This window comes from Muntiacus reevesi, chromosome 13 (genome assembly GCF_963930625.1).
Source record: "Muntiacus reevesi chromosome 13, mMunRee1.1, whole genome shotgun sequence".
In the NCBI taxonomy this organism is placed as follows: domain Eukaryota; kingdom Metazoa; phylum Chordata; class Mammalia; order Artiodactyla; family Cervidae; genus Muntiacus; species Muntiacus reevesi.
In genome coordinates, this window is record NC_089261.1 from 42303768 (window position 1) to 42323710 (window position 19943).

Below are 19943 nucleotides of genomic sequence, written 5' to 3' on the forward strand. Positions count from 1 at the left end.
ACAAATGTGTTGCAGAATCTCATTGTTGTCTTACTTTGCAGTTCCCTGATGATATCTGATGTGGAGTATCTCCGTGTGATTTTTGCCATCTATATATCTTCTTTGGTAAGGTGTCTGTTAGGTCTTTGGCCCATTTTCTAATCAGGTTTTTGTTGTTGTTGAATTTTGATAGTTCTTTGTATATCTTGGATAATAATCCTTTATCATATGTGTGTTCTACAAATACTGTTTGACATTCTTTGGCTTGTCTTTTTATTCTCTTCAAAGTGTTGTTCTCAAAACTGAAGTTTTTCCTTTTACAGAAGTTAGTATAGCAATTATTTCTTTCATGGGTCATTAAATCTACCCTCAGCATTTTACCAAATGATTTTAGCATCTATTGATGAATATTTTCCTCATCCTCTGTCTCAGTAGAGTTGCAAAATAGTCATCTTCTAATTTTGTTACTCCTTTTATATTTCCTAACCTAGAAGTCTGTAAGGAAGAATTTTTTCTTTTAATTAACTCTTTGTTTACTCTGGAATTCAATTTACAAAAAAGATTAAGTTCTTTTTTCTTTCCTTGTATTCTATTGATCATTTTCAGAATAATGAGTTGGTGCCATAGCAGCCTAGAAATATGATTAAGTTTTAAAGGAACCATAATGAACTCATGGGGTCTGTTTATCTGATGTTCTTAGGCCAATTCGGTCATTGTTTTAACTGGCAGTGTCTCCTAAAGTTTGCTGCTGTTTCTTCATGAACCATGCTAATATTTTCATTTTTAACTTCATTGCTTTCTGGCTCAAGATTTCCTAGGCTGTTATAATACTTTGTGCTTCAGACTTTTTGTTTTTTAAGAAGACTGATCAGTGGGAAGTGGAATTTAGAAGCCATAATCTAGATGCTAGGAAGCTTACTATTTCTGGGTTGTTACTGCTCCTAGATCTTTGAATAGTTCTTTTACAAGGGCACTGGATTTACCATATTTTTCAGTATACGCTCCTACTTTTAACCCCTGAGATTGTGTATCATCTTACCATACAGAAAAATACCATTAACACAATTCAGTTAAGTTTTTCAGTCATTGGATGGGATATACTTTTTCCTAGGCACAATTGTAGATCCTGGTATACAATATATAGATTGTGGCCCTTGCTTTCAGAGAAGTACTGATATTTACTGCTAGCATTTAATGGAAGATATATAAGAAAATAAATTTCAATTTAACAAATCTAAGAATAAATGGATAAAAATGCAGAGGTGGCACAAAAAAAATAGATTAATGATTAATTCTGTTGGCAGATCTTTGAATAATGCTACACATTCCCAGAGAAAGTACTCAGAATTTGTGCTGGATTTTAAAGGAATGATATGAGTCTAATTGGGTGTAAAAAGATGAGGGTAAGGGACTTTTAGATACAGAAAAAAAACATAAGAAAAGATATGACACAAGAAAACAAGAGCAACAGAAAATAGGAATAACAAGTAGGTTGCTATTTGGGGCACCAACATTGAAATGGAGAATGACAATAAAAGCAAAACTGAAGCAAAATCAGGAGAGTATTATATGCCATGATAAAGAACCTATGCCTCTCCTAGAGGCAGTGGGGAAAACCTGAAATTTTTTAGGTAGAAATGTGAAATGACCTAAATTGCTCCTCAGAATAATTATTCTGGCAACAGTAAAGATCATGGACTAGGAAGGAAAATACCAAGATGGTGAGACTAAGTAATAGAGTGGGTTAGTTCCCTTTTGAGTTTACAAACTTGTGTCTAAATAGTACTTGGAATGTATTAGGTACTCAGTAATATTTGTTGAGTAAAAAGTTTATTGTATGAATCAAAAGAAGTTGATAAGTCTGAAGAAAAACCATGTAGAAATAGAGCCTACAGTTTTGACACTTTAACTTGGTTTGTCTGCTTGCTTTAAGTATTTTACCTTAAGATTTTCACGAACTAATTAATAAAAACTCAACAGAAAAATAATCAAAAGGATATGAATGGCAAGCTCACACAAGGGAAATCTGAGTGCTAACTATATAAGAATATGCTCAACTTCATTAATAGCCAAAGAAATGCAAATACCTTTTAAATCCCATGAGATGGAGAAATATTTAAAAGTCTAAGCAAAACCTAGCTTTGACCAGGATAACTACTAGTCAAAATATGAACTGGTGAAATCACTATAGAAAGCAGGTTGGCAAACAGTATTTAGTAAACCAGAAGATGCACATTGCACTTGACCAGTATTTCCATTTCAGATATAAACCCTAGAGAAGCACTCATACCTGTGCAAAGAGACATGTTCAGCAATGTTCTCTGCAGCACTATTGATTATACCAAAAATGTAAAAACACTGTCTTCAGGAGAATGAATAAATTTTAATATTTGTATACAATATGATATTCTGCAGTATAAATGAATAAACCAAAGCTATATGAATAGAACTTGAGTAATGGTCACAAACAAAATATTGACTGAAAAAGCCTGCAGAATGATATTATACTGTGATGCCATTTATATCAAGTTAATTATGCAAAATAATATTATTACATATATAGAGTAATAGATAAAAATATCAAATTTAAGAGCCTGGTTATCTCTGAGGAAGAAAAGCAAAATGGGATTAGGAAAGGTTATTAGGCATATTTTTCTTTAAATAAAAAAGTTTGCAATGAAGCAAAATTAAAATGTAGTTATCTAGATGATGTGTAGACAAGTGTTTTTTCTTTTTAAATTCTTTCTTGTATATTTGAAATATTTCTAATGAAAAAGTACTCTGAGAATAGAGAATTTCAGAATTATCCTTGGTCTCAGTAATAAAATAATTTTTTTTGCATTGAAATACTTTTAACAACCTTTTTTTTTTTTTTTTTTTGTGCAGATTTGACTGATGAATTAGCTCAGAAGCTGTTTGATGTTTCAGAAGTATCTTCAGGAACAATGGCCCGTTCATTGCCCACAGCAGTTCCAGAATCTCGAAGAATTTACCCTGCAAGGGCACCCAAGACACTGCGAACACCTCGATTACAAGATCCAAACAAAACACCAAGATTTTATCCTGTTAAAGAGCCCAAAGCCATTGATGTAAAGGTACACAGAATACCAAAAATATACAGCCTACATTTTGTATACTTCAACATTACAAAATGAGACTTTTTTAGTTTCTATCACAATAAAAAAATTGTATTTTAAGTTGTAGGAATTTGTTTAAACAAATGATATTTTACCATAGTGATGTCTTCTCAGGTTAAAGAATAACTTCTTTACAATAGATAGTGTTAATTAAAGATGATCAGAAGGTGTAATAAAGAATCATTTTAAGCTGTGTTTTCTTTAATCCTTGTGTTGAAATCTTAGCCTTGCTAAGTTTTGTAACTTGTATGTGAGATGTTTGAGTTTTGTGACTTCATATGATTTCACAATGTGTCATCCACAGTATGAAAATGTTTGAGCTGGTTTATAGTCAGAGGGTTTTAATTTACTTGTGAGTTTCACACTACTGAAAGTAATTGCAATGTTTGACTTTTTTTTCCTTAGAGTCCAAGAAAGAGAAAAACAAGACATAGTACAAATCCCCCTCTAGAGTGTCATGTTGGTTGGATAATGGACTCCAGAGATCACGGGCCAAGAACATCCTCTGTCAGGTACTGTATCTGTCAAACATTGCTTTGTTCTTGATTTTAAGTTCACTGGAAACAGTTACTAATTAGACATTTGGGAACATTTAAAAATTAGTATGTTAGCAAATTATAGAACAATGAGAATAGTAAAAAGAAGCCAAAGAAGAGGAAGTAAGTGGGACAGTTTTACAATAAGTATGTTAAGGAATAATTCAGTAGGATAGGTTTTTGTTTTTCCCCTTTTGAAGTAATTTCCACAAATGTGTACTCTTAGATTAAAAATATTTAGGTCTATTAAAGTTATCTTTGGAAAGATTCCAGATATTTTGTGGCATAGTAGGTTCTTAGTAAGTTAATGTGCTAAACAATCTGCTCAAGCTATGTAAAGGATATGGAAATAAAACACATTAGTATTTTAGAGTTTTTCCTTTGGGGGAAAATAGATTAGCTGGTTATTTTTTTTTTTTAGCTTTAATATTACAAAAGACTATTATTTATCTCAAAAGTGATGACAGAGTGAACTTTTACTATGCCAGTTAAGTACATTATAAAAATTTGGTTATGCTTTGTCCTATACAGTGATTGCAGAGGTGAGTTACTATTGCTTTGTGTTTCTTGAAAAACCTGTCTTGCGTTTGTATAGATATTTTCAGAATAATTATCTGATCAACTTTCTAATTGGAAAATGAGTTTTAGGAAAACAAGTCTTTTTTGACTGGTTACTATAAGGGAAGAATTAGTTTTATTCAAAGAAAAACTAGAGAGTTTATCATGATCTGAAAATCTCCAAGTATGTCTTTCTTGGGTATTCATGTGGTACTTTTCATTTTGTTCTTATTAGGCATATTTCCCTTAAAAGATAAAATGTCTATATGCTCTTCTTGCACATCTATTGCTTATTTACAGTTACTTTGTATTCTAAGTCATTTTCAGAGTTTGTTTCTTTTATTATTATTTTTTCTTGGAGGAGTATATTTAGAGATCAGTAGATAATGGCGAAAATTTTGCACTGATATATAGCAGAGAAGATGATATATATAGTCCCTGCCTTTCCAGACCTTAATTCAGAGATGGCAGACAAGTATGTAATTACAATAATGAGGGGTAAATTTTTTTAATTGACTTACCTTTTAGAGTTTTAGTTACAAGCAAAATTGAGTGGAAGGTACAGAGTTCCCTTATACTTTTTGCATCCCCTGCCTCCCTCGCCACAACCTTCCCCACTATAAACATTCTTATCTTTTAAAAAATTTAATTATTTTTAATTGAAGGATTATTTAATTGCTTTAACATATCTTTGGACCTTCTACATTAATGTAAGTATTGATTGGATTTAAATCTATCATCTTATATTCTATTTGTCGCATCTGTTCTTTGTTCTTTTTTCCTACTTTCTTTTGAATCAGCTTAGTTTTTGTAATGATTCTGTTTTATCTCTAATTGGCTTGTTGTATCTCTTTTTTTAAACTAATCTTCTAGGGTTTATAGTGTACATTGTAACATATACTCTCCTTTCAAATGATACATCACTACATGTATAGGATAAGAACCTTACTATAGTAAAGTTTCATCTCCTCCCTTCCTTTGTTATTATTATTTTTTAGACAATTAGGTTTTAAAGCAATTAACATGAAAAAGAAAGTTTTTAAAATGTTATCATTTTTACCATTTACAATGCTCTTCATTTCTTAAATATTTCTTGTGCAGGTCTATTGGCAATGAATTCTGTTAGCTTTCGTTTAACAAGAAATGTTTAATAAAAAATTAAATTGAATTTAAAAGTAAAGCTGAAAGAAATTAAATGTTTATTCATTTAAAATAACAATAATAAATATTCTATATTAACATAAATATTTTTATGAAATATAATTCTCAAAACAAAAAATTCCTGAATAGAGTGGTATTTGTCTTAAAGTTTTACATATTTGTTTAATGTTTTGTTTTATATGAGATAACTGGGTTCTCATATGTTTCTTTATTCAGTCTTGTCATTTGTGTTTTTTTTGTTGTTGTTAGAATAATAAAATCTGGGGAAGGGAGACATGTTTTAATAGCCTTTTCAGATAACTGAAATTTATTCCTCTTTGATATTATCCAAAGTAGGTATTCTTCTTTGATTTTAACCAAAGTTGACCAAGTGGTAGTTTTTTAAAAGTTAGTTGCAATGTGGAATCTGAAACCATATGTCAATGACTTTCATACTCTGTTACATTAAAAGTCACTGAACTTCTTCCACTTTGAATGACTCTTTTGTCATGCATGCTTTTGTAACATCATGAATCATTGGTCACCTTGAAAACTTGATTAACTTCGTTATGCAGACTTCTAAATGATGACATATCTCAGAATACAATTTCAAAATAATCACATTTTTAAAAGTAACCCCTGAGGAGGAGAAGGAGGAAAAGAGGTGGGGGAAGAGGAAGAAAGAGAAAAGAAAGGAGAAGAAAGAGAGAAGGAAACACCATGAATGTCCAACAATAGGGCATCAGTTACACTGTTGCTTTCCAAAGATACAAAGAAGAACTCTGCAACCATTAAAAAGTTATTGCTGGCTAGCTTACAGTATTTTCTTAAGACAACCCCTACAGAAAATACAACCAACACAAAACGAAAGAGTATATCACACGTGCCTGACACACAGCATTAAATATGTGATAAAGAGAGGAAGGCCAGCTGGTGGGCAGGCACTGAGGAGCACAGACAGTTCTAGATGTTTATTGAAACAAGGCCTCAAAACTGCAAGTGCAGAAGGAAGATTCTCAAATCTCATGATAGAGGCCCCGTGAGGGCAGTAGCATCTATCAAAGGTGATGTTGAAACCCCCACCAGGTGGAAGAAGTTAACTCTGTGCTGCCCATAAGCATAGATACCCCATACCCATTGAAACCAAAATTAACTCCTGATACCTCACCACCAACCAATCAGCAGAATGAGAACTAGCTGAACATGTACCCCACAATCCTGCACCCCCACCCTGTCTTTTTTTGTTGTTATTGTTGAAGTGTAGTCAGTTTACAGTATTGTGGCAATCTCTGCTGTACGGCAAAGCGACTCAGTTACACATACACACGTGCTGCTGGTGCGCAGTTGTCGTGTGCTACTCTTTGCGACCCTGTGGTCTGTAGCCTGTCAGGCTCCTCTGTCCCTGGGATTTCCCAGGCAAGAACACTGAAGTGGGTTACCATTTCCTCCTCCAGGGGATTTTCCTGACCCAGGGACTGCGTCTCCTGCATTGTCAGGGAGATTCTTTACCACTGAGTCATCTGGGAAGCCCGTTATACATTCTTTTTTCCCATATTTTCCATTATGGTTTATCCCAAATGATTGGATATAGTTCCCTGTGCTGTACAGTAGGGCCTTGTTGTTTATCCATTTTAAGTGTAATAGTGTGCATATACCACCCCCAAACTCCCAGTCCATCCCTCTCCCTCCCTCCCTCCTTCCACCTTGGTAACCACACGTCTGATCTTGGTCTGCCTCACCCTGTCTTTAAAAACCTTCCCCTGAAAGCCATCGGGGAGTTTGGGTCTTTGAAGCATTAACTTCCTTGGTGTCCTAAAATAAACACACTAAGGAGAGTAACGTCAGGCAGATAACAGAGTGGGAAGGAAGAGGTAGGTATCTGTATCACCACTTAAACAACAATTGTATTTTCAGAAATTGTTTGTATTGACAGTTTTGGAACTCTACAGTCTTTTTAAACACTTAAAGCTTCCAGAGGAAAGCATGTCGGGTAAATTGTCAATATTGGTTGATGTCAGCCTTTTGTGTAGTAGCAGCTGTCTATCTTCCACTACCCCTAGCCCTGTGACCAGCATTTGGGAAGATGGCAACCCCAACTCTGGTATGGCTTGCTGGATCCAAAATAGGCAATGAGGACCTTGTCCTCCAAATATTGGAGTTTGTATTCCGACTGCTAACTGCCTCTGATCAACAAAGTACAGACTGAGTCTGGTGGCCATTGTTTCATCCACACTGTCTGAATGTCTTTTTTTGTTTTTGTTTTGACATTCAAAAGCAACCACTAATAGAGGGAAATTTAGAAAACTCACTCATGCCCAAGAAAAGATGTAGGCTCAGAAAAAGATCTAAGAGACTTTAAGCTTTCACCTCAGACTTACCTCAGCACAGAATTACCGTACAGCAATTAAGGGGGAAAAAAAAACACAACAGCAAACCCTGGGCAAGAGGGAGAATTTGATTTCCAGAGTTACCACAGTATAAGATTCAAATTTTCATTGTTAAACAACAAAAAAATCACAAGGCTTACAAAGAAATAAAGTATGGTCCATTTGAAAGAATAAATTAATTGATGAAAAATGTACCTAATGAAGCTCCCATTCCCATTTTTCTTAATCAGAGTCTTTAAAACTGCTGTTTTAAGGATACTCAAAGAGTTAAATAAAGGGAGATATAGACAAAGATAGCAAAGCAATGTATGAAGAAAACAAGATTCTCAAGAGATAGAAATTATATAAAGAAACCAATATATAATTTCTATCTCTTGAGAATCTTGTTTTCTTCATACATTGCTTTGCTATCTTTGTCTACAGAAAGGAATTCTGCACCTGAAAATACAGTAACTAAAATGAAAGATACACCAGGAGATTCAAAAGTAGATTTCATCAAACATAAGAGAAAGGAAAGAATAAGCAGACTTAAAGATGGAACAGTTTAAATTATCAAATCTGAGGAACAGAAAGAATGAAGAAAAATCAAGCAGTATCTAAGGAATCAGTCAGGTACATGAACTAGACCAGTACACCCAGAAAAAGGGGGCAGGAAGAATATTTGAAAGAATAATGGCTCCCAACTTGCTGGAATACATGAATCTACAGATCTGCTAAGCTTAATGAACTGGAAGTAGGATAAACCAGAAGAGACTAACCTCAAGACACTTTATAATCACACTATTGAAAACCAAAGACAAAGAGAAAGTCCTGAAAGCAGCACAAGAGAAGATACTCGTCATACACAAGGGATCCTTAGTAAACATAGCAGGCAGTTTCTCAGCAGAATCCTTGTAGGCCAAAAGTCAGTAAACTGATATATTCAGAGTGCAGGGGGGAAAATAAAACCTGTCAACTGAGAATTCCTTATCTGGCAAATAGCCCTTCAAATTTGAGAGACAGTCAGAGATAAAACCTGAGGGGAAAAAAAGAAACAAAAGATACATTGATTTAGAAAAAAGGAATAGAACTGTCTTTGCTCGCAGGTGACATGATTGTTTATGTAGAAAATCATAAATAATCAATATACTCCTGGAACTAATAAGCAATTGCATCAGCATTACAGGTTATATGGTTAATATACAAATGTCAATCACTTCCCTATGTACCGGCAATGAACTAGTAGAATTTGAAATTAAGGGCAAAATACTATTGGCATTATCACCCTGCCCAAAATATGTACAACATCTATATGAAGAAAAGTATAAAACTCTGATGAAAGGAATTAAAAAAAAAACTAAATAAATGGAGTTATATTCCATGTTCATGGATAGAAAGAATACTGTCAAGATGTCAATTCTTCCCAACTAGATCTACATAGTCAAAACAATTCCAACAAAAAATCCCAGGAAGTTATTTTGTGGATGTTAACAAACTGATTCTTAAAGTTTTTGTGGAGAAGCAAAAGACCCAGAATAGCCAACATGATATTTAAGAAGAACAAAGTTTGAAAATTGATATTACCTGCCTTCAAGACTTACTGTAAAACTACAGTGATCAAAACAGTGTGATATTGGTGAAAAAATAGATAAATATATGAATGGAACAGACTAGAGAGCCCAGAAATAGATCCACACAAATAAATTCAAATGGTCTTTGACAAAGGAGCAAAGGCAATACAGTGGAGCAAAGATAATCTTTTTAACTAATGGTGCTTAGCACAATTGGATGTTCATATGTAAAAAAGTCTAAACATAGATCTTATATGCTTCTCTAAAACTAACTCAAAGTGGATCAGAAACCTCACAAAACTATGAAACTCCTTGAAGATAACAGGAGAAAATCTATAATCCTGGGTTGGATGTTGACTTTTTAGATATGACACCAAAAGTGAAATTTGTAAAGGAAGAAATCAACAAGCTGGACTTGATAAAAGTGGAAAACTTTCACTCTGTGAGTGACACTGCCAAGAGAATGAAAAGACAAGCCACAGAATTTACAAAAGACACATCTGAGAAAGGACTATTGTCCATGATATACAATAAAACTCAACAATAAAGCTCTTAAAGAACTCTTAAAACTCAACAATAAAACAAAAAAAAATTTTAAAAGCACCTGTTAGAAAATGGGCCAAAGACCTAACAGATACCTCACCAAATAAGATATGCAAATGGTAAATAAGCACGTGAAGATACTCCATCCACATCATATATTATCAGGGAATTGGGAAAGTGAGACAGCAATGAGATTGTACAACACACCTGTTAGAATGGCCAAATCCAGAACACTGACAACACTAATAAATGTTGGTGAGAATATGGATTAACAGGAACTCTCATTCACTGGCAATATTTTGGAATCTAAAATGGTACAGCCACCTTGGAAGATAGTTTGGAAGTTTCTTACAAAACTAAATATACTCTTACATACCATCTAGCAGTCACCTTCCATGGTACTTACCCAAAGGAGCTAAAAACTTACATCCACATGAAAATCTGCACATGGATATTTAAAGCAACTTTATTTATAATTGCCCAAATTTGGAAGCAGCCAGGATGTCCTTTAGTAGACAAGTAGATAAACTGTGGTATATCCAGACAATGAAATAGTATTTGGTAGTAAAAAAAGAAATTAGCTATAAAACCATGAAAAGACATGGAAGAACCTTAAATGCATATTACTAAGTGAAGGGATTCAATCTGAAAAGGCTACATACTGTAAAATTCCAACTATTTGACATTCTGGAAAAGAAAAACTATGGAGATGACAGAAAGACCAGTTTTTTCTAGGGGTTGAGGGGAAGGAGAGGTGAATAGTTGGAACTCAGGGGATTTTTAGGCTGTGAAAATACTATGTATGACACTGTAATGGGAGCTCCTTCTTGTTATAAAGTATAGAATGCACAGCCCCAAGAGTAAAGGCTGATGTAGCTGTGAACTTTGGGTGATTATAATGTTGTCAGTGTGGATTGGTCAGTTGTAACAAATGTTACTGCTCTGGTGGTAGATGTGCTGGGTGTTGACAGTGGAGGAGGCCATGGTCTGGGGAGCAGGGAGTATAGATGGTATAAGGGGCATCTCTATACCTTCCACTCAATTTGCCATAATGCTAAGTTTCTTTAAAAGATAAAGTCTTCATTAAAAAAAAAAAAAGCTGAAGGAGTTTGTTACTACTAGATTTGCCCAGTAAGAAATGCTAAAGATAGTCCTCAGTTTGAAATGAATGGACACTTGACAGTAACGTGAAGACATATGAAGAAAGAAGCAATTTTGGTAAGAGTTTTACTGTAATTTAACTTATAACTCCACTTTTTACTTTCTATGTTATTTAAAAGACAACTTTAAAAAATTACTGCTTTATTATATAATATATAAAGATTTAATTTAATCAGTAACAGAAAGTAGGGGACAGATATGTATAAGAGTAGATACGTTTTTGTTCATTGTAATCCTCATGACTACCACAAAGAAAATATCTATGGATTATATATAAGAGGAAATGAGAAGAGAGTCAAAATATTTTATTCAGAAGGAAAAGAAACAACACAAAAGTTAGACAGTAAGAGGAAGTGAGGGACAGCAAATCTATAAAGCATATAGAAAACTAATAACAAAATGGCAGGTCCCTCCTTACCAGCAGTTACTTTAAATATGAATAGACTTCATTCTCCAGTCAGAAGACAGAGATTGGCAGGATGGTAAAAAAACATGATCCAGCTATATACATCTACTAGAGACTCATATTAAATTCAAAGACACAAATAGATTGAAAGTGAAAGAATGGTAAAAGATGCACATTTGAGAGAGCTGGGGCAGCCGTTTTAATATCAGACAAACTATACTTTAAGAAGAATACAAGAGATAAGGACATTATATATTAACAGAAGGTTCAGTATAGAAGACATAGCATTTATGTTACTAATAACAGCTCCTCAGGAGATATATGAAACAAAAATTGACAGAATTAAGAGGAGAAATGAACATTCTGTAAGCATAATTGGAGATTTCAATACCCTGCTTTCAATAATGCATAAATCAACCAACCCAACATAAAATGATTAACAAGACATAGAACATGAACAACATTATAAGGCAATTAGACCTAACACATTTAAGAATTTTTCACCTAACAATAGTGTGTGAATAGTGTGAAAGTCGCTCAGCCGTGACTGACTGTTTGCGACCCCGTGAACTATAGAGTCCATGGAATTATCCAGGCCAGAATACTGGAGTGGGTGGTCTTTCCCTTCTCCAGGGGATCTTCCCAACCCAGGGATCAAACCCAGGTCTCCTACATTGCAGGCGAATTCTTTACCAGCTGAGCCACAAGGGAAGCCCAAGAATACTGGAGTGGGTAGCCTATCCCTTCTCCAGCAGATCTTCCCGATCCAGGAATAGAACCGGGGTCTCCTGCATTGCAGGCAGATTCTTTACCAACTGATCTATCAGGAAAGTCTGTATCACCTAACAATGGAAGAATACAAATTCTTAAGATCACGTGGGGCATTCTTCACAATAGACTATATATGTTTGACCATAACAGAATTTCTAATAAATTTTAAAAGGTGTCACACAAAGTATCTTCTCTGACAACAATGAGATGTTAGAAATCTCTAACAGAAGGAAAGTAAAAATTCACACATATGTAGAAATTAAATAGCACATTCTTAAGTACCCCATGGGTCAAAGAAGAAATTACAGTGGAAATTAGAAAAAACATTTGACCTTCCATATCCATGGATTTCTCATCTATGAGGGGAAAAAAAGAAGATGCAAGAAACTCAAAAATGAAAATGAAGGCATTATTACTGACATTACAGAGATACAAGGGATTCTAAGAGAATACTATGAACAAACTGTTATATATCAACAAATTACATAACCTAGAATAAATTCCTTGAAACACATAAATTAATTACCTAAACTAATTTAATAAAAAATAAAAAATTCAACCCACCTATAAGAAGTAAAGAGATTGAATCAGTAATCAAAAACCTCTAACAAAATTTTGAATCAAATGGTTTCACTAGTGAATTCTACCAAATATTTGAAGAAGAATTAGCACTAACTCTCCTCAGACTCTTTCAAAAAACTGAAGAGAAGGGAATAGTTATTCTATTGAGGGCTTCATTACCCTAATGCCAAAACCAGATAAAGGCATCACAAAAAAATAAAATTACATACCAGTATCCCTTATGAATATAAATGCATATGTCCTCAAAAAATATTAGCAAATTTAACAGTGCATTAAAAGGATTATTCACCATGACAAGTAGGATTTATCCCAGTAGTATAAATGATTCAATATAATATAAGGAAACCAATACAATAAATGATATTAATAGAACTAAGGGAAAAAAACTATGTAATCATATCAACTGACATAGAAAAGTTAATTTGATACAATCCAATGTGGTGTGATCACTCACCTAGAGCCAGACATCCTGGAATGTGAAGTCAAGTGGGCCTTAGAAAGCATCACTACGAACAAAGCTAGTGGAGGTGATGGAATTCCAGCTGAGCTATTTCAAATCCTAAAAGATGATGCTGTGAAAGTGCTGCACTCAATATGCCAGCAAATTTGGAAAACTCAGCAGTGGCCACGGAACTGGAAAAGGTCAGTTTTCATTCCAATCCCAAAGAAAGGCAATCCCAAAGAATGCTCAAACTATTGCACAATTGCAGTCATCTCACATGCTAGCAAAGTAACGCTCAAAATTGTCCAAGCCAGGCTTCAGCAATACGTGAACTGTGAACTTCCAGATGTTCAAGCTTGTTTTAGAAAAGGCAGAGGAACCAGAGATCAAATTGCCAACATCCGATGGATCATTGAAAAAGCAAGAGAGTTCCAGAAAAACATCTATTTCTGCTTTATTGACTACACCAAAGCCTTTGACTGTGTGGATCACAGTAAACTGTGGAAAATTCTGAAAGAGATGGGAATACCAGACCACCTGACCTGCCTCTGGAGAAATCTGTATGCAGGTCAGGAAGCAACAGGTAGAACTGGACATGGACCAACAGACTGTTCCAAATAGGAAAAGGAGTACGTCAAGGCTGTACATTGTCACCCTGCTTATTTCACTTATATGCAGAGTACATCATGAGAAACGCTGGATTGGATGAAGCACAAGCTGGAATCAAGATTGCCAGGAGAAATATCAATAACCTCAGATATGCAGATGGCACCACCCTTATGGCAGAAAGTGAAGAGGAACTGGAAAGCCTCTTCATGAAAGTGAAAGAGGAGAGTGAAAAAGCTGACTTAAAGCTCAACATTCAGAAAACTAACATCATGGCATCTGGTCCCATCACTTCATGGAAAATAGATGGGGAGACAGTGGAAACAGTGTCAGACTTTATTTTTTTGGGCTCCAAAATCACTGCAGATGGTGATTACAGCTATGAAATTAAAAAATGCTTACTCCTTGAAAGGAAAGTCATGAACAACCTAGATAGCATATTAAAAAGCAGAGACATTACTTTGCCAACAAAGGTCTGTCTAGTCAAGGCTATGGTTTTTCCAGTGGTCATGTATGGATATGAGAGTTGGTCTATGAAGAAAGCTGAGTGCCGAAAAATTGATGCTTTTGAACTGTGGTGTTGGAGACGACTCTTGAGAGTCCCTTGGACTGCAAGGAGATCCACTGCGATGGTTGGATGGCATCACCGACTCGATGGGCATGAGTTTGAATAAACTTCAGGAGTTGTTGATGGACAGGGAGGCCTGACATGCTGCGACTAATGGGGTCGCAAAGAGTCAGACACAACTGAACAATTGAACTGAACTGAACTGAGTGTCCTTTTATGATTAAATATTCTTAGAATGCTAAAATTAAAGGGAAAATTTGCCAACATGATAAAAGGTATTTATGAGAAACCCACGGTGGACCTTATACTCTGGTGAAAGACTAAAAGCCGTCATCCTAAGATCAGGAACAAGACAGGGAGGGATACATGCTTTTGTCATTGGTATTCACTGTTGTCCTGGAATTCCTGTGTACAAAATACATACAAATCAGTTGTCTTTCTGTATGCAGCACTGAACAATTTGAAAAAGAAATTCAGAAAGCAATTCCATTTACATTAGTGTGTTAAAAAAAATAAATACTTTGGAATAAATCTAAGTAAGGAAGCAAAAGACACACACTGATAAGTAAAAAATTTTAGTAGACCTAAATAAATGGAGAGACAGCCCATTTTCATGGATAGGAAGACTTAACATTGTTAAGACATTATTACAGTTCTAAGTGATCTATATGTATTTGACACAGTCCCTACAAAAATGGAAAAAGCTTATCCTCCATTGTTTATACAATTGCAGGGAACCCTGAAAAGTCAAAATGACCTTTAAAAAATAAAATCGAAGGACCAACACTTGCCAACTTTGAAAGTTACTACAAGGCTACAGTAATTAAAATGTTTGGTCTTGGCTTAAGGACAGACATGTAGACTAATGAAATAGAAAAAAAGAGTCTAGAAATAAACACTGTCATATACGGTCAGTTTATTTTCTACAATGGTGCTGTTCAATGAAGGAGAGGATCATCTTTTTAAGAAATGGTGCTGGGAAACTGGATATCCAGTGTGTGAAAGGATGAGATCCATACTTTACACCAGATACAAAAAAATTAATTAAAATGGATTGAAGACATAAACCTAAGAGCTAAAACTATAAAACTCTTAGAAGAAAACATAGGGGAACATCTTTACAATGCTAGATTTGACTGGTTTCTTGAGCATGACACCAAAGCACAGGCAATAAAAGAGAAGAATAGATAAATTTTACTTCATCATAATTATACACTTTTATATAAAAAAGAATACTATCAAAGTGGAAAGACAACCTACTGAATGTGCTGTGCTTAGTCACTCAGTCGTGTCCGACTCTTTATAAGCTCATGAACTGCAGCCTGCCAGGTTCCTCTGTCCATGAGGATTCTCCAGGCAAGAATATTGGAGTGGGTTGCCATGCCCTCCTCCAGGGGATCTTCCCCACCCAGGGATCGACCCCAGGTCTCCCGTATTACAGATGGATTCTGTCCCATCTTAGCCACCAGGGAAGCCCACCTAGTGAATAAGAGAAAACATTTGCAAATTATTTATCTGATAAGGGGATTAATAGTCTGAAAAAATCTTTAACAACTTCAACAGTAACCAAAAAAACCCCAATTCAAAAATGTGGAAAGGATTTGAATAGACATTTCTCCAGAGGAGATGTACAAATGGCCAATAAGCCTATGAAAAGGAATGTAATATCATTAATCATTTGAGAAATGCAAATCAAAAACCAAAATGAGATATCCCTTCATACCCATTACAATGGTGTTATGGACTGAATTGTCTTTCCAAAATTATATGGTGAAACCCTAACCCTGCCATCTGATTGTATTTGAGATATGACCTCTAAGGAAATTAAGGTTAAATGAAGTTGTAAGAATGGAGCTCTAATACGTTAGGACTAGTGACCTTAATAAGAAGAGGAAGAAACACCAGAGATCTCTCTCTTTCTGCATGTAGACAGAGAAAGGAAAGGCCTAGTGAAGACACCTTGAGAAGCTGGCTCTCTGTAAGCCAGAAAGAGACCTACCGAGAAACTAACACTGCTAGCACTACGATCTTGGACTTCAGGCCCCTAGGACTATGAGAACAGAAACTTCTATTGTTTAAGCTACCCTGTCTGTGGTATCTTGTTATGGCAGTTGAGCTGACTAATACAGATGTGTATAATCAAAAAAATTGAAAGTAAATGTTTGTGTGGATGTGGAGAAGTTAGAACCTTGTGCTTTGCTCTTGGAAATATAAAATGCTGCAGCCATTGTGGAAAACAGTTTGGCACTTTCTCAAAATGGTAAAACAGAATTACCATATGACCTAGCTATTTTACTCCCAAATCTATATCCAAAAGAAATGAAAAGTGTCAGTTGAACAGATATTTTTATGCCCATGTTTATAGAAGCAGTATTCATAATAGCCAGAGGGTAAAAATAATACATAGACCATCAACATATGACTAGATAACACAATAGGTATATACATACAATGGAATGTGGTTCCATAAAGAATAATGAAATTTTGATTTAAGCCTCGACATGGATGGACTTGGAGAACAAGCATGCTTAGTGATATAAGGCAGACTCAGAAGGATGAATTTAGTATGCTTCCACTTATATGAGGTACCTAGAATAGTCAGATTGAAAGACAAAGTAGAATAGAATTTATTGGGGGCTACAGGAAGAGGGAAAGAGTTTTTTTTGGGGATGATAAAGAAGTTTTTGGTAGAGATAGTATGATATAATGTTGTGAATATTTAGTGCTGATAAGCCACTACACTTAAGAATGATTAAAATGACAAATATCGTATATATTTTACATCACACACACAGTCTTAAAAAAAAAACAAACACTGATTTCATTAGGTGTTTAGGTATGAGTGGAAACTCCTAGGCTTATGGTAACAAAAAGTTTCCAAAATCCTTATTTTTGCATGAAATTTGGATTTTTCCTCAACATTGTGTTGAGGAAACAGATTCATTTGTTCATTTTCAAGAAAATGACTGACCTAAAACGAAGTCTGAATAACCGTAAGTTGTTGATTAATCTTCTAATTAAAAATGGTATTCCATGAAAAAAATCAGCTAGTCCAGGTCACAACTTTTTCTCAGGAGTGCTTTGACTTAGGACAACTGTCATAGTACTGCTGTAACAAATATGCCATAGACTAAGGAGCTTAAATAGAAAGTGTTTATTTCTCACAGACCTGAGGTTAAGGTGCCCACAGATCCTGTGCCTGGTGAGGGCCTGCTTCCTAGTTTGCTCATGACCATCTTGTTGTATCCTCACATAGCAGAGAGCCGAGAGAGCGGGAAGTATTCTTATGTCTCCTCTTGTATGGGCACTAATCCCACTCATGAAGACTCTGCCATCGTGACATATTTATTCTTAAAACCATCACATTAGGGGTTAGGAAGTCAACAAACAGCCCATAACAACAGCCATCGTACTTTGATATGCTTCAAAAGTGCTTTTCTCCTCCTGATTGTTATAATAAGCACATAGAATGAGATTTACCATCTTAACCATTTTTAAGAGTACAGTTCAGCAGTGTTAAGTATATTCGCATTGTTGTGAAACATCTCCAGAATGTTCTCGTTTTGCAAAACTAAAGCTTCTGTCCCATTTTGTCACACTTAGTAAGATGTACTCGTGTTGAGATTTCATAAAGTTAATTTTGTTTGCTTCATCAAGGATTTCTTAAGATAAAACTGGCAAAAGAAAAAAAATTCAAGTATTACATAGCAGTAAATAATACAACCAGTAGTAAGTAAAGTTTGGTGCCAATGCTTCAGTTTGCATCTGCAGTTTTATACACCGTTGCTTTAGTACCATCAGTAGAAATGTGAACACAACGAAGAGGGCAAATAATGTCTAAAATTTTGAAAATAGTTTTGACCTTGCAGGCTTTCTGAAAGGTTCTTGGGAACCTCTCTTAAGTATCTGCAGACCACATATTGAGAACCAGTGATTTAAATCAGTTTAAGATCACTTTGGTGACAGCATAGAGGAAGGAGGTTGGAAAAACCCAGACACCAGTTAGTTCAAGTGAAAGGAGAAAAGCCTCAATTTGAATAATAAAGTGAAGATGAAAAGAAAAAGATGGATATAGGTGAAATTTCAGAGGTGAAATTGATTTACAGGGTTGTAGGTATGTCTTTAGGATAATGAAAATATTGTCTGTGTGCTGGATTTTATTCCTCATTTCTACGTATTTAATTTATATTATTAACCTAATTGCTCATAAAAATTGAAAATTTCTCCAGTACCATAAGAAAAAAATAAATATAAGCTAAATTTAACAGATCTGGAAAAGAGGAGTAAGCTAGCTGGTCAGTTATCTCCTTCTACTTACTGTTTTAGTCTGAGGATTTATGACCATGTCCTTTATCAACTTCTGAATTAATCCATGTGTTGAACATGAATAGCTGTATATCATTAGTTTAAGAGAGTTTTAGGGGCTAATGCCTTCACTATTGAGACTCTCAGTAACAAACAGTGCAAATTGTTTTAAACACTTAGTTCTCGATATTTCAGTTTGAAGGCTTTTTTCCCCCTCCTCAAACAGCAGTTCAAATGCTTCGCCTTCAGAAGGTGCACCACTAATAGGAAGTTTTGGATGTACTCCTCGTTCATTCCCAAAGTTCCAGCACCCTTCTCATGAACTTTTGAAGGAAAACGGCTTTACCCAACAAGTGTACCACAAGTACCGTAGAAGATGCCTAAGTGGTAAGATGCTTTCCTTTATATAGTCATCTTTAAGATTAAAACATAGTTGCAAAAATTCAAGTTGTAACATTTAATATCAGGCTAAAATATTCTTTTATTTGTTTTGTTTTAATTACCTTAAATGTTTTTATATATTCTTTATTCCTGTATTTTATAGTTTAGATACATTAGGAAATGAAGTTTACTATATTCTCATTACTACTGACAAATGCTTAAACTTGAGCAATGAGTCAGAGAAATGATTATTCTTTGTTTAGAAGAAACCCAAATATGTCTTGGGGATTGATGTATTTCAGCTTTCTTGATTTTATGCTATGTAAAATGTCTGCTATTTTGACTTTTTCCAGAGAGAAAACGTTTGGGAATTGGCCAGTCCCAAGAAATGAATACCCTCTTTCGTTTCTGGTCCTTTTTCCTCAGAGATCACTTCAATAAAAAAATGTATGAGGAATTTAGACAACTTGCTTGGGAAGATGCAAAAGAAAATTACAGGTCAAATATTTTCTCATATCTTTACACTTGGAGGGAATTTTTATTTTTTAAAGTTAATTTATTTTTGGCTGCACTAGGTCTTCATTGCCATGCATGGGCTTTCTCTAGTTGCACCAAGTGCATGGGCTTCTCACTGCAGTAGCTTCTCTCGTTTCGGTGCACAGGCTCTAGTTCAAGTGGGCTCAGTAGTTGTGGCTCACAGGCTTAGTTGCCCCGTGGCATGTGGGATCTTTATGACCAAGGGATGGAACCCATGTCCCCTGCATTGGCCGGCAGATTCTTAACCACTGGACCATCAGGGAAGTCCCTGAACTAGTCTGATTTTGGACTGTGAAAATACCATGTGATAGCTAAGGAAAAGACTGTATTAGTTTTCTATTGCTGCATAGCAAA

The 19943-nt window shown here is 35.0% G+C and overlaps 1 protein-coding gene across 2 annotated transcripts in view; it reads left to right on the forward strand.

Annotated features, from left to right (window-relative positions):
* LARP1B (La ribonucleoprotein 1B) overlaps positions 1 to 19943 on the forward strand; it is a 130435-nt gene that overhangs the window by 92864 nt on the left and 17628 nt on the right. For both annotated transcript variants that reach the window (XM_065903918.1, XM_065903919.1), the window contains exons 13-16: positions 2866 to 3074; positions 3522 to 3628; positions 18898 to 19058; positions 19406 to 19550. In XM_065903918.1, coding sequence (XP_065759990.1) covers positions 2866 to 3074; positions 3522 to 3628; positions 18898 to 19058; positions 19406 to 19550 — 622 coding nt within the window. The remainder of the gene's footprint in view (positions 1 to 2865; positions 3075 to 3521; positions 3629 to 18897; positions 19059 to 19405; positions 19551 to 19943) is intronic.